This window comes from Gobio gobio (assembly GCF_949357685.1).
Source record: "Gobio gobio genome assembly, chromosome: 1".
NCBI classification, from domain to species: Eukaryota; Metazoa; Chordata; class Actinopteri; order Cypriniformes; family Gobionidae; genus Gobio; species Gobio gobio.
Genome location: NC_137097.1, coordinates 1,890,821 through 1,904,523, shown reverse-complemented (window position 1 = coordinate 1,904,523; position 13,703 = coordinate 1,890,821). Strand labels below are relative to the sequence as shown.

The window sequence follows — 13,703 nt, the reverse complement described above, 5'->3', positions numbered from 1 at the left end:
ATCAATTGTGGACACAAAATTTTCTCTTGCGAGAAAACTCGTCTATTCAGGCTCCCGATAATCCACGCAAAACCTTTATTTGCTGGAAGGGTAGCGCAGCCCATGGCTCCTACGCTGGTTCCACAATGCCTTCCGTCATGTCGATTATTTTTTCAGCAACAGCGCTCCTTGTTGCACCCTTTCGAGCCACGTGAAGTGACTTCAGAATGCGTCCAATCCAGCAGAAATGCAAAATAAAAGTTTTTTCTTTTTATCCAACAAACATTTTATGTAACTCTTCCAAGTGTCTTTTCCTTATATATCTCTTCTGTCAACGTTTTGAAGTTATAGAACAATAAACTTTACATCCAGTAGAGAGAGAAAAAAAATCCAAACTATACGAAACAAAACACTGTAAATGTCACCTGCACATTGTACTTGCAAATCCAATCAATCTCGAACAAGTCTTTAGAAAACAGCAGGAAATCCACAAAATGCAATCACTGATCCATCCCCTGGACTCCACGTGGCCACCACTGTTAGCATGCTAGATGAATTGCCTGTCACACCATTTAAGCACGAACGAACACGTCCAACGATAATCTGTAACCAGCAGCACAGTTGCATATTTATGTCACAGTTTTGGGTTTGTCATGTGTTCCTGTTTATCATGTGATCCTGCCATGTGCTCCATTGTAGTGATGATACATTCTATACCGAGGCTTCGGAGCAAGTGTCGAGAAATCCCGGAAGCTTTCAGTGAAGTGTGTATCGAGGCTTGTATCACTTTAGACCAATGACGTCATTGATGACGTCTGAAGCCTCACTTCAGCCTGACTGGTTCAAGAAGAGGATTATGTGAAGGATTTTTTGTTTCTCATGGAATATTTGCCATGGGATGAGATTCAATTTAAAAGGTGTTTTTGTTTTGGATTGGACCATGATCTTGCTGAACTCATACCCTCAGTAGAACATCCTTGTACACTATGGAAGCATATTGACTTTAATTTGTTTCTATGTGGTTCAAGTTTCACGGTGGGGGAGACAGAGAACTATTATTTTTCTGACCCTGTCCACGTCCAGAGCCCAGTGACTTATCCTGCCCTTGACCAGAGTCCAGAGAGGGCTCTAGCCCGTGACCAGCATCCTGAGATGGCTGAGATTGAGGGGGGGGGGGGGGGGGCAGTAGGTACCTGGATAAGGCCACGGAGGCCGCGCCTCTGTGGTCCCTTGAACTTCCTGCACGCCCATGGTTCCTTGAACTTCCTGCACTGCAATGGTCCCTTGAACTTCCTGCACCACCATGGTCTCCTGAACTGCCTGCGCCACCATGGCTTCCAAAAGCCAGCAGCCATATCACCCTGTAGCCCAAGACTGGTTTCCCTCCGAAGATAAGCAGGGCTGAGCCTGGTTAGTACCTGGATGGGAGACCAACTGGGAAAACTAGGTAGCTACTGGTAGAGGTGTTAGTGAGGCCAGCAGGGGGCACTCACCCTGTGTTCTGTGTGGGTCCTAACACCCCAGTATAGTGATGGGGACACTGATGAGACGTTAAACTGAGGTCTTAACTCTCTGTGGTCATTAAAAATCCCAGGATGTCCTTCGATAAAGAGTAGGAGTGTAACCCTGGCATCCTGGCCAAATTGGCCCATTGGCCTCTGTCCATCATGGCCTCCTAATCATCTCCATACATATATATATATATATATATATATATATATATATATATATATATATATATATATATATATATATATATATATATATATATATATATACGATTGACTTTATCACTCTGTCTCCTCTCCACCAATATACTGGTGTGTGGTGGGCGTTCAGGCGAAATATGGCTGCACATTGGTGGTGGTTGAGGAGATTCCCCCCTTCCATGTAAAGCGCTTTGAGTGCCTAGAAAAGCGCTATATAAATGTAACAAATTATTATTATTATTATTAAACTGCCTGCACCTCCATGGCTTCCAGGCCTGCCTGCATTGCCGGTGCTCCACGGCCCAGGTCCGCCCATGCTCCCAGGCCCATCTCTGCCTTGCCAGGGTCCATGTCCTGTCCCCGGCCCACCATTCCTCCCCAAGACCACCTCTGCTCCACCACCCTCCTGAACTGTTTTGTATAGTTTTGGTTTTGTTGTTTGTTTTGTTTTGTTGCAGCCACCCATAAAGGGGGCTGTGGGGGGGGGGGGGGGGTGTCATGTTTTGTCATGTGTTCCTGTTTGTCATGTGATCCTGCCATGTGCTCCATTGTCATGTGATTCCCTTGTCCTCATGTGTTATGTTCTCATTGGTTGTTTTAGTCTTGTAGGTTCTCAGTTCAGTTTTGTCATCACTTCATTGTCTTGATTGTTCACAGGTGTGTCTTATTTAGTCATTAGTCCTTGTGTATTTAAGCCCTCATGTTTGCCTTGTTCCCTTGTCTAATATTGTCCGTGTAACCACTGTTGTGAGTTTGCTCATGTCCTTGTTTTAGCCAAGTTAAGCCAGACCTTGTTTGTTTTGCATTTTGTTTATGTTTGGATTTATGTTAGGATTTATGTTAATAAAACTGCACTTGTGTCCTGCAACTTGTCTCCAGTGGACTTCGTTACAATCTAAAGCTAGTGACTTGAGAAAACAAACTGTATCGTCATGCAGCCAACAGTAACATAAATCAGAAACCCATTCGATCAAAGTCCTTTTATATAAAGTCTTTGATATGATTTCAGTTTTATTGTCACTGTTAGATAAGATGTCCATCTTTAAGCATGACGATATAAAATGGTAATACTTTACAATAAGAGTCCATTTGTAACATTAAAGGGTTAGTTCACCCAAAAATGAAAATTCTGTCATTAATTACTTACCCTCATGTCGTTCGACACCCGTAAGACCTTTGTTCATCTTCGGAACACAAATCAAGATATTTTTGTTGAAATCCAATGGCTTTTCATTTTTGGGTGAACTAACCCTTTAACAGGTTAATAAAATTATTCTTCATTTCAACATTTACTAATACATTTTAACATTTTAAAAATGTCTCTTACATTAGTTAATGCACTAATGTAAAAGTACTTAAGTACGTTTAATATGAAACAAATACTTTTCATACTTAAGTACAATAAATGTCACATACTTTAACACTTTTACTTAAGTAATATTCTAAACAGTGACTTTAACTTCTAACAAAGTCATTTTCTGGTAAGATATCTATACTTTTACTCAAGTGTGTCTTTCGAGTACTTTATCCACCACTGCTGTGCTTACTGAGACACACTGCTTATTAGCAGGTAGTTAATAGCTTGATAAGTGAAATAAATCTCTGCGATCGTGAGATTCGTTTTCTTTTTAAAGTTCATGTAAGAATTAGATTTCTCTGTAACACTTTACAATAAGGTTATATTAGTTAACATTAGTTAACGCATTAGTTAACGCATTAGTTAACATGAACTAACCATGAACAACACCTCTGTTCAGCATTAGTTCATCTTTTTTAACGTTAGTTTAAATCCAGCTGTTCATGGTTTGTTCATGTTAGTTCACAGTGCATTAACTAATGTTAGCAAGATTTTAATAATTCATTAGTAAATGTTGAAATTAACATTAACAAAGATAAATAAATGGTTTATGAGTGCAGTTCATTGTTAGTTCATGTTAACTAATGTAGTTAACTAATGAACCATATTGTAAAGTGTTACCGATTTCTCTTACTCTTCAATCAAGTAAGATTGATCAATTGTAAGTTAGAAGAATCGCCACATGAACAGTCCCACATCTTAAATTTTTATTGAGCAGATTACACAATTTATACTTCCCATAGAAAAAAATTACACCCCCATCCCAGATGTTGCCCTTCAGAGGATGCGCAAATATAAAACCATAGAATGAATCAATTCATAGTCGGAAATAACAAATATGGAATATAACCTTGAACAAAGAAAACAGGAACAAGCTGGCTAGAAATAAGAGTAAAAGAAACATATAAGGAGTTGTTTACAATAGACACTATGTGACATTTCTTCCCTCATACATATTCTCTATGGTGACTGAATATAATGAAGTGAATGGTGACTTATATAAGGGCTGTATGAGGCCGCTAAATCTCACAGTTCGTTTTATGGTCAAATTGTTCATAGGCAGACATGCTTTAGCGTCAGTATTTTCTTTTGTGTATCTGTATATTTTTATAATTTCTTCTCTCTCTCCTCACAGAGCCACAAAAAATCCCAGAGACAGCAGAGAAACTCACAGAAGAGCAAGGTACAGTCTCAACAGTGTCGACCAACACCAATAGACATGAGCACCAGGATTTGTTCTGATAGTCATCTGTTAGTGTTGGTCTGTTTATTTTTACCTACTGAACATGTCAATTAATATTAGAACGGAGGTTAATTGTGAGGGGTGATGTACTGTATCACCAGAACTAACCAGACAGACCAACTGACCTTTTCAACAGCCACATACTCAAGTCAACCACCGGATGTGACTGGCAATGACCAGTAATCCTTACAAACAAGAACTAGAGCATTCACTGCCAGTTGTTTCTCGAACCCTGTCCTCTGTACTGAGTTTACGAATTAGGCATTAAAACATATGGATGCCTGGATGACAATTCTGATTTAAATGCTTACGGGTGTTCCCTTCCATGAGTGTAATATATTTATCAAGATGTAATTAATTAAATGCAAGATCTAAGGCCATGGGGCTGTAATAATTTAAACAGTAATTTAATTACAATATGTTGTACAATATGAATTTTCAGATCAGATGATGTGGATGTGAAAGCATTGTCATGTTTCTTACAATGAAATATTTTATTTTTATTTACTTACACTAATCTTTTATAACAGAGGATTTGATTCTGAAAAAATTCTTGGGAACTCACAAAAACAACATGAAGAAGAAAGCAGAACGTATTTTTGAGTGCAAGAAAGAAAATGAAGCACATCTCAAGGCTGTTTACACAGAATTGTTCATCACAGAGGGAGATATGAAAGATGTCAATCAGGAACATGAGATTCTGAAGATTGATGATGCTTTCCAGAACAAACTGACACAGAACAAACCAATCAAATGCAATGATATATTTAAATTATTAAGGGGAAAAAATGAAGAGAAGATTGTGCTGACCAAGGGAGTCGCTGGCATCGGAAAAACTGTCTCTGTGCACAAATTCATCCTGGACTGGGCAGAAGAAACTGCCAATCAGGATATAGACTGTGTGTTCCTGCTTCCATTCAGAGAGATTAACAGCATTAAAGACAGAGAGTTCAATCTCCATGAATTTCTGCTGAAAGTTTATCCTCAAATTAAGGACCTGGAAAAATCTGGAAAACCTGGAGAACAGTTATATAAGGAATGTAAACTTGCATTTATATTTGATGGACTTGATGAGAGTCGCCTGTCTTTGAATTTTGAAAGCGGAATATTGGACAATGTTGAGGAAAGATCATCTGTAGATGTGCTGTTCACAAGTCTGGTCAAGGGGAAGCTGCTTCCATCAGCTCTCGTCTGGGTGACCTCACGACCAGCAGCAGCCAATCAGATCCCTCCTCAGTATGTGGGTTTGTTCACAGAGGTGCGAGGATTCACTGATGAACAAAAGGAGGAGTATTTCAGAAAGACAATCACAGATGAGACTCAGGCCTCCAGAATCATTGCACACATTAAGTTGTCTCGTAGTCTCTACATCATGTGCCACATTCCCGTGTTCTGCTGGATCACGGCCACAGTACTTCAGAATATTCTCATCAAGAACACTACAGAGAACATCAGCACAACACTCACTGAAATGTACATCCACTTCCTGCTGATACAGATGAACATGAAGAACCAGAAGTATGATAGAAAAACAGAAAGACAACGTACAAAGCTCTTACATTCAAATAGTGAAATGATTTTGAAGTTAGCCAAGCTAGCGTTTGAGCAGCTGAAGAAGGAAAACATTGTGTTCGATGAGAAAGATCTGAAAGCATGTGGTATTGATGTGAGTAAAGACACTGAGTTCACTGGAATGATTGCTGAGATATTCAAGAAGGAATATGGACTTCATGAAGAAAAGTTCTTCTGCTTTGTGCATCTGAGTGCTCAAGAGTTCCTCGCTGCAGTGCATGTGTTCCTCTGTTACCTGAAGAAGAACATGCAGGAGCTTCAGTTTTTCTTTGATGAGCCCAAAGAAAATATCAGATTGCATGAGCTACTAGAGAAGGCAGTTGATAAAGCCATGAAGAGTAAGAGAGGACATCTGGACCTGTTCCTGCGGTTTCTGATGGGACTTTCACTGGAATCCAGTCAAAACCTGCTCAAAGGCTTCTTCACACACACTGAAGACACCACAGAGTGCATCGCAAAAACAACTGAATATATAAAACAAGTACAAGACATGAATATCTCAGATGAAGCTTCAGTCAACCTATTCTACTGCTTACTTGAGCTCAAGGATCATTCATTATATGAGGAAGTCCAGAGATATCTCAGTTCAGATGCACATCCAGGAAGGAAACTCTCATCTTCAATGTGTTCAGTGCTGACCTATGTACTGCTGATGTCAGAGAAGGTGCTGGACGAGTTCAGCCCAAAGAGGTTCACATCATTACAAGCCGGCTACACGAAACTTGTTCCAGCTGTGAGATGCTGCAGAAAAGCCCTGTGAGTAATTTCCCTGATCGCTGCTTAATCAAAGGTTTAACTCTACAAAATACTTTGTGAAATATCTGGTGTCCTGATTATGATGGGTATAATGTGTTATTGCAAAACACTGAACATCAGAAAACAATCTGGGTATATGCTCTATTTTGGCAGATTTGACGGCTGTGGTCTTGATGAAACATGCTGTGAAACTGTCTCTTCAGCTCTACAATCATCAGACTCCCATCTGAGAGAGCTGGATCTGAGTAGCAATCACCTGAAGGATTCAGGAGTGAGGCTGCTCTATGATGGACTGAAGAGTTCACACTGTCAACTGAACATACTGGGGTTTGACATTCATTCATTTACTACGTTCAAATATGTGGATGAATAGCTGTTTCATAACTTACTAGCAGATATTTTCCCCAGTCTATAATGTAGTAAGGATGTATCAGTGGCGTTTTCAGTGGCATTTGATACTATCGACCACAACATTCTTTTGAATAGACTCGAAAATTATGTTGGCAATAGTTGAATTGCATTGGCATGGCTTAAATCCTACTTATCTGACCGTTATCAGTTTGTAGCAGTAAATTAAGAGATGTCACACCAATCACAAGTTTGGTATGGAGTACCGCAAGGCTCAGTGCTAGGACCGTTGCTTTTCATCCTGTACATGCTACCACTGGGAGATATCATTAGGAAGCATGGCGTTAGTTTTCATTGTTATGCTGACGATACTCAGCTCTATATTTCTTCACACCCTGATGATACTTACCAATTCACAAGATTAACGGAATGCATAGCGGATTTAAAAAAATTGGATGACCAGTAATTTCCTGCAACTTAATTCAGAAAAAAAATTAATTTTTAATTATTGGACAAAAAAGCTCCACAAGTAGTACCCTAGAATACTGTCTAACACTTGATGGCTGCTCTGTCAAGTCCTCGTCGTCAGTGAGGAACCTTGGTGTGCTCTTTGATACCAATCTTTTATTTGAAAGCCACGTTTCTAACATCTGTAAAACTGCATTCTACCATCTTAAAAATATATCTAAATTACGGCACATGCTCTCATTGCAAAATGCTGAACAGTTAGTTGATGCGTTCATGAGCTCAAGGCTAGATTATTGTAATGCTCTACTGGGTGGTTGCCCTGCTCGCTTAATAAATAAACTCCAGCTGGTCCAAAACGCAGCAGCTCGAGTTCTTACTAGAACCAGGAAGTATGACCATATTAGCCCAGTTCTGTCAACACTGCACTGGCTCCCTATTAAACATTGCATACATTTTAAAATCTTGCTCATTACTTACAATGCACTAAATGGTTTAGCTCCAGTACTTGAGCGAGCTCTTTACACATTATACTCCATCACGTCTACTGCAGTCTCAAAACTCTGGCCAGTTGATAATACCGAGAACATCGAAATCAACTGCAGGCGGTCGATCCTTATTCTATTTAGCACCTAAACTCTGGAACAGTTTTCCTAGCATTGTTCGGGAAGCAGACACACTCTGTCAGTTTAAATCTAAACTAAAAACACATCTCTTTACTATGGCATACAAATAAAACACTTTTTCAATTAAATTATTGTTATTTATTGCATTAAGTAGGTCAGCCGGAACCGGGAACACTTCCCATAACACCTGATGTACTTGTTACATCATCAGAAGAATGGCATCTACGCTTATGTTAGTCTCTCTGTTTATCCCGAGGTTTACTGCAGTCAGCTGGATCCGGGCCGTATCCAGATCAGATGGTGGACCTGCGCCCAGACATGACCAACGCATGACCCTGAAGTGTCTGCAGAGACCGTGTCAATTAGACTCCCCCTGAAACTGCCTCATCGACACGGCATCCTCAATAAACCCGTCTCCGGTGTGATGACTGATCATTCGAATATTGCAATTTAATAATTGATGACTCCGATCCTTCAAATATTTCGATCTAATATGACACCTGACCTGTAAAGTTGCCAGAGTAATAATCATACACTGCTTGTTAATTGGCCAGAGGAGAACTGGCACCCCGACTGAGCCTGGTTTCTCCCAAGGTTTATTTTTCTCCATTATGCCACCTGATGGAGTTTTGGTTTCCTTGCCACTGTCGCCTTTGGCTTGGCTTGCTCAGTTACTCTGACTTGAAGCAGTGCAAGCCGGTTAGACATTTTGTGCGATTGGGACAGCACTAACGCCACGTGACTATGACGTATACGATCAAAGTACTGCGAGAGCGATTCGAGAGCAGTCGGCTAATACAGCTGGTGCATTTTCTCTAGAGCGGCTGCACCAGACTGCTCAGACTCTGATGACGACACAGCTGTTCCACGATTGGCCAGATTCACCGCATGACAGTGATCACGTGTGTTTCGTGTTTATTCTAAAACCTTCAGTTTCACTAAAGCTCACAAATCTGTTTTTTATAACAGTGAAACCTCCTTTCATGTAGCCGTTATATTGTCATGTTTATCAAAATAAAACTGATAAAAAAATAGACCCCACTTCATTGATAGTGTAGGCTTATATGTTGAACTTTATTCTTGTAGAAACACACGCTGTATTAAGCAGTACATAAAGTATTACATGACAATAATGTCTCTGAAACATCTGTGTATTGCCAAATATTGCATTTATTTCACTTCAGCTGATAAAGTATGCAAACACAGCGCGAGCATCACTGCGGGAAGCAGAAAGTGTCCGACTTCACATCTCCGTTTACAGGTCCTGCCCGCCTGCATGTGGCTACTCTCGCCGATCGGTTGCATCCAATGCCAACAGCCGATGTCGAACACACCTTTTGATCGGCACTGCAGCTGCCTTATGATCATGTGTGCCATCAAAGTACCGCAAGGGCAAAACGAGATCAGCCGTCAGGTGCTGTAGTTGCTCAAAATCGGCTGCGAAAGCCTTGATGATGACACACTTTATTCTCATTGGTCAGATTCTGTGATGACAAGGACGACATGTTTTTTCTTAGACAAGTTCCTGTATTTATTTATGCAAAAATTGCATGGTCTGTCATGAATTATGTTGTTTCAGCACACTATGGAAAGCACGAAGTGTCCGACCTGATAGCTATCTCCCCCGCCTGCAACCGGCAAATCGTGGCAGGCTAGTGTAGTTCATATCGAACAAGCCTATTTGAGAGCATAACACAAGGGAAGCACATGACAAGATCACATGAGGGCAAGGGAAATCACTTGACAAACAGAAAACATGACTGTGAATAAACTTAAAAATAAAACACATGAAACAAACATGACACAAAACCAAAACCAACCGTGCTAAACCCAACTATGTGCTTGTCTTGTCTTGTTTTAGAATAAATAAATAAAAAATTATAAAATACATTTCAGAGAAACTTTTCTGAGAAAAAGTAAAGTGCGCATCACTGATCATTATTTGCATGAAAATATTTTCTCAGAACACAAGTTCTGCTATTTAGAACAAAATTTAAAGCAGAATTATTATGCACCAATCAATCATCTCTAGTTAAAACATTGAACACTTTTCCTGTGGCATGTTGTGTTTTAAAGGTAGCGAATCCACTACAAATATTTCATTTAAATTAATATAAAAAATGTTGCAACTGGAAAATGATTTCATGTAATTTCAGTAAACTCCATGAATGAGTGTGACATATCTAAATGTGTATATAAGATGTAAAACAGAGTTTAAATCATTTAGTTTACTTCATTACTTCATTGCTCAATCCAATAAAAGAGTGTTTACACACAGTCTAGAGTGTCTGTACGGTGCGCACAGATTTACACCTAGTTTATTTTTTTATAAATCCTGATACATTTTGTGTGTACGCAATGTTTATACATCAGGCCCCAGATTATAAACCCTACCAAATAAACACATTGATATCACTGTTTTGTTTTCTACACAGGCTATGTGGATGTTATCTCACTGCTCAGTCCTGTGAAAGTTTGTCTTTAGCTCTACAATCATCAAAATGTGTTCTGACAGAACTGGACCTGAGTAACAATGACCTACAGGATTCAGGAGTGAAGCTTCTTTCTGATGGTCTGAAAATCTGTAAACTGGAGATACTGAGGTTTGAGTTTCAAATGCTTTCAATGTTTTTTTCCATTAAGTTGATTACTTAAAATCACACAGCTGAATTTATTCTGTATGCAATTAAAAAAGTTTTTCTTTTTCAGATTTTCAGTATGTAATCTCACTGCTCAGTCTTGTGAGACTTTGTCATCAGTTTTACAATCCTCAAACTCTGTCCTGAGAGAACTGGACCTGAGTAACAATGACTTACAGGATTCTGGAGTGAAGATTCTTTCTGATGGACTGAAGAGAAACTGTAAGCTGGAGATTCTGAGGTAAATGGTTTTCTTTAAAATAATTAACAAAATGCTACCACAGTATAGTTTTTCTCAATCTATTTGACATTTCTCCAAACTCAGGTCACTGTTCTCCAAACAGTTCACACAGTGATCTGAAAACTTTGTAATTGTCCTAAACAGATTGTTTTCATAATAGTTCATACAGCCAACTAAAACTTTAATATATCAGGAAAAACAATCACAGCTCTTTAACTATATAAGGGAGTGTATACAAATGTATGCAATAAAATAATATGAATATGCAAGAGAATTGGAAAAGATAGAGGTGTAATTGTAAAAGTAGTGAAGTGGGTAGAGGAAAGGGTGTAATGAGAGGTAGAAGAACAGTGGAATGGGTAGAAAGAGATGAGGTGAGAGAAGGGTGTAAGAAAAGAGGAGAAGGAGAGGGAGAAGAGATGAATAGAGTAGAAGAGGAGATGTAGAAGGTACAGATGAATTTCAAATGAAGTCAGAGTTACCCTAATTGATCATATAAGAAACCACAGCCTCTCCTTTAGAGAAGCTGGGAAACAGATCTAAAGAGTTACTATGTTTGTTGGTGGTGCACATTTGTAGTCCTCTTGAACAACTTCTGTTCTGTAAATGTTCAAACATTTTTCAGAATTAAAGTTTATTCAGTTTATTTACAATTATTTCCATTCAGTTTATTTTCAATGGAACATTGTTAATGCTCATGGTGGTCCAGAACACCACCACCAGCCTCAAAGAAAGAGGCCTGTGGAGATGTTGAGACAAGCTTATAAAACATGGATTCAACATCCACAGTTCTTTCCCATTTTTCCCACGATGTATGGACAGCAAAAATATATTCTGCAATGTAGATGAAATTCTTTTTCAGATGTAATTGAAATGTGTGATCAATAATTCAGTGATTGCTTTACATGGGGTGTATATATATATATATATATATATATATATATATATATATATATATATATATATATATATATATATATATATATATATATATATATATATATATATATATATATATATATATATATATATATATATATATATATATACAGGGCCGGACTGGGACACAATTTCAGGACACAAATCCTAAACACATCCAGGCCATCCTATGCACCCAAATAAAATTTAGGAACACAGACAACCCTATTTTTTTCCCTAAATTGCGTTTATTTCACAGTATGACCATAACATAAAAACATCAACAACCAACCTAGAAGTAAAGCAGTCCTAATATCAAATGGTTCTGCACATAATGTTATACAAGCATTTACTCTAGAAGTCAAGTCAAGTCAAGTCAAGTCAACTTTATTTATATAGCGCTTTTAACAATGTAGATTGTTTCAAAGCAGCTTTACAGTGTTAAACAGGAAAATAATGCAGCATAATTTTATTCAGCTGTATAGCCATTCTGGAAAAATTTCAAGTATCATACAGTGACAGTGTGGGCTTTAGATCAATAATTTGATTAGTAATTTAGTTTAAATGGTTAATTTTGTTTATTATTTAGATGTATTTCGATGTTTAGTTGAAAAATGTAGTGTCCCCAACTGAGCACGCCAAGCCAGAGGCAACAGTCCAAAGTCCAAAAAGTCCAAAGCTGTTACTACCTCTCTACTTCTCACTCATAAATGCATAAAAACTGCAGAAGAGAGGTTAAATAAAAATGTTAGCTTAGAACAGTGGTCGCCAACCCGTCGATCGTGATCGACTGGTCGATCTTTATCACCGTCCCGGTAGCTCCCGATAAATAACCGAAAAATAATTAACAACATGTAAGAAGTAGAATTAGGTACTGCTCCTTTAAGGCAGACCGCATGCACTCACTCACTCGCTGATGAGTGGGCAGTTCGTGGATGGAGCGCAAGCTGTGAACATCGCATGTATGCGTCTATTTCTGTTGCTCTTTGCACTGTTTATTTTCTGTTCAGTAACGCTGTTGTTAGTGGAGTGTTTTGCAAACTGCCTCATGTGTGCGTGGGATAGACAACGCTGATAATAAACCCCTGTGAAATATCAGATACGTGAGTTTTGCTTACACTTGGCTACAACCATTCAGGCCAGCTATCCGGCCTCTCTGTGTACCAGCGTTACAAACACATTATCAAGGCACGAAATCCCTACATATGCTCCCAAAATGTATTCTCTGCAACCTCAAAATTCGCACAGCACAAATCGACCGATGTTATAGTTTCAAGTTGTCAAGTTGTCTTTCAAGTTCCCATTACCATGCGTTGAGCAGTTAGCATGCCACTCGTCTGAGGTACTTTGACAGTGGTATATATTTGAAGGAAAATCTGCGCTGTGAGTATGGTTTCATATCTGAGTAATGCCTCCATGTAACCTCTGGCTTTCACTCTCACAGTCGGCTGCATTGTATTGTCTTTCTCCATCTTTGCCATGGTGGTAACAAGGTCAATGAAAAGGGCCACCTCAGGATTTCCAAAATGTCCAAAAACCTTGCGTAGTGCTTGGTCTTTGGACCACCACCTTTGGACCACCACCATGTTTCTCCTATTTGAGTAATATGTCTGTGTCTCCTGTCCTCACTGACCTCCTCCCACACTTTCATGCGTTTGTAGGACTCACGTATGAATGTGGAGATGTCATTTAGCAGGGAGAAAAGTGATGCACTTGACACTACAATTCCAGTTGTGTCTGCCAACACAAGGTTAAGAATATGTGCATTACACCAACATGGACTTGTGCTGGTGCCTCTTGTTTGAGAAGTGCAGAAAATCCCTTGTACTGCCCTTGCATGTTTGCAGCCC

The 13,703-nt window shown here is 39.1% G+C and overlaps 1 protein-coding gene across 1 annotated transcript in view; it reads left to right on the top strand.

The window, feature by feature from the left end:
• LOC307127968 (NACHT, LRR and PYD domains-containing protein 12-like) overlaps positions 1 to 13,703 on the top strand; it is a 77,509-nt gene that overhangs the window by 23,128 nt on the left and 40,678 nt on the right. Inside the window, exons 5-9 of the mRNA XM_079819464.1 lie at positions 4,181 to 4,228; positions 4,819 to 6,616; positions 6,770 to 6,943; positions 10,491 to 10,658; positions 10,765 to 10,935. Of these exons, the coding sequence (XP_079675590.1) occupies positions 4,181 to 4,228; positions 4,819 to 6,616; positions 6,770 to 6,943; positions 10,491 to 10,658; positions 10,765 to 10,935 (2,359 nt within the window). The remainder of the gene's footprint in view (positions 1 to 4,180; positions 4,229 to 4,818; positions 6,617 to 6,769; positions 6,944 to 10,490; positions 10,659 to 10,764; positions 10,936 to 13,703) is intronic.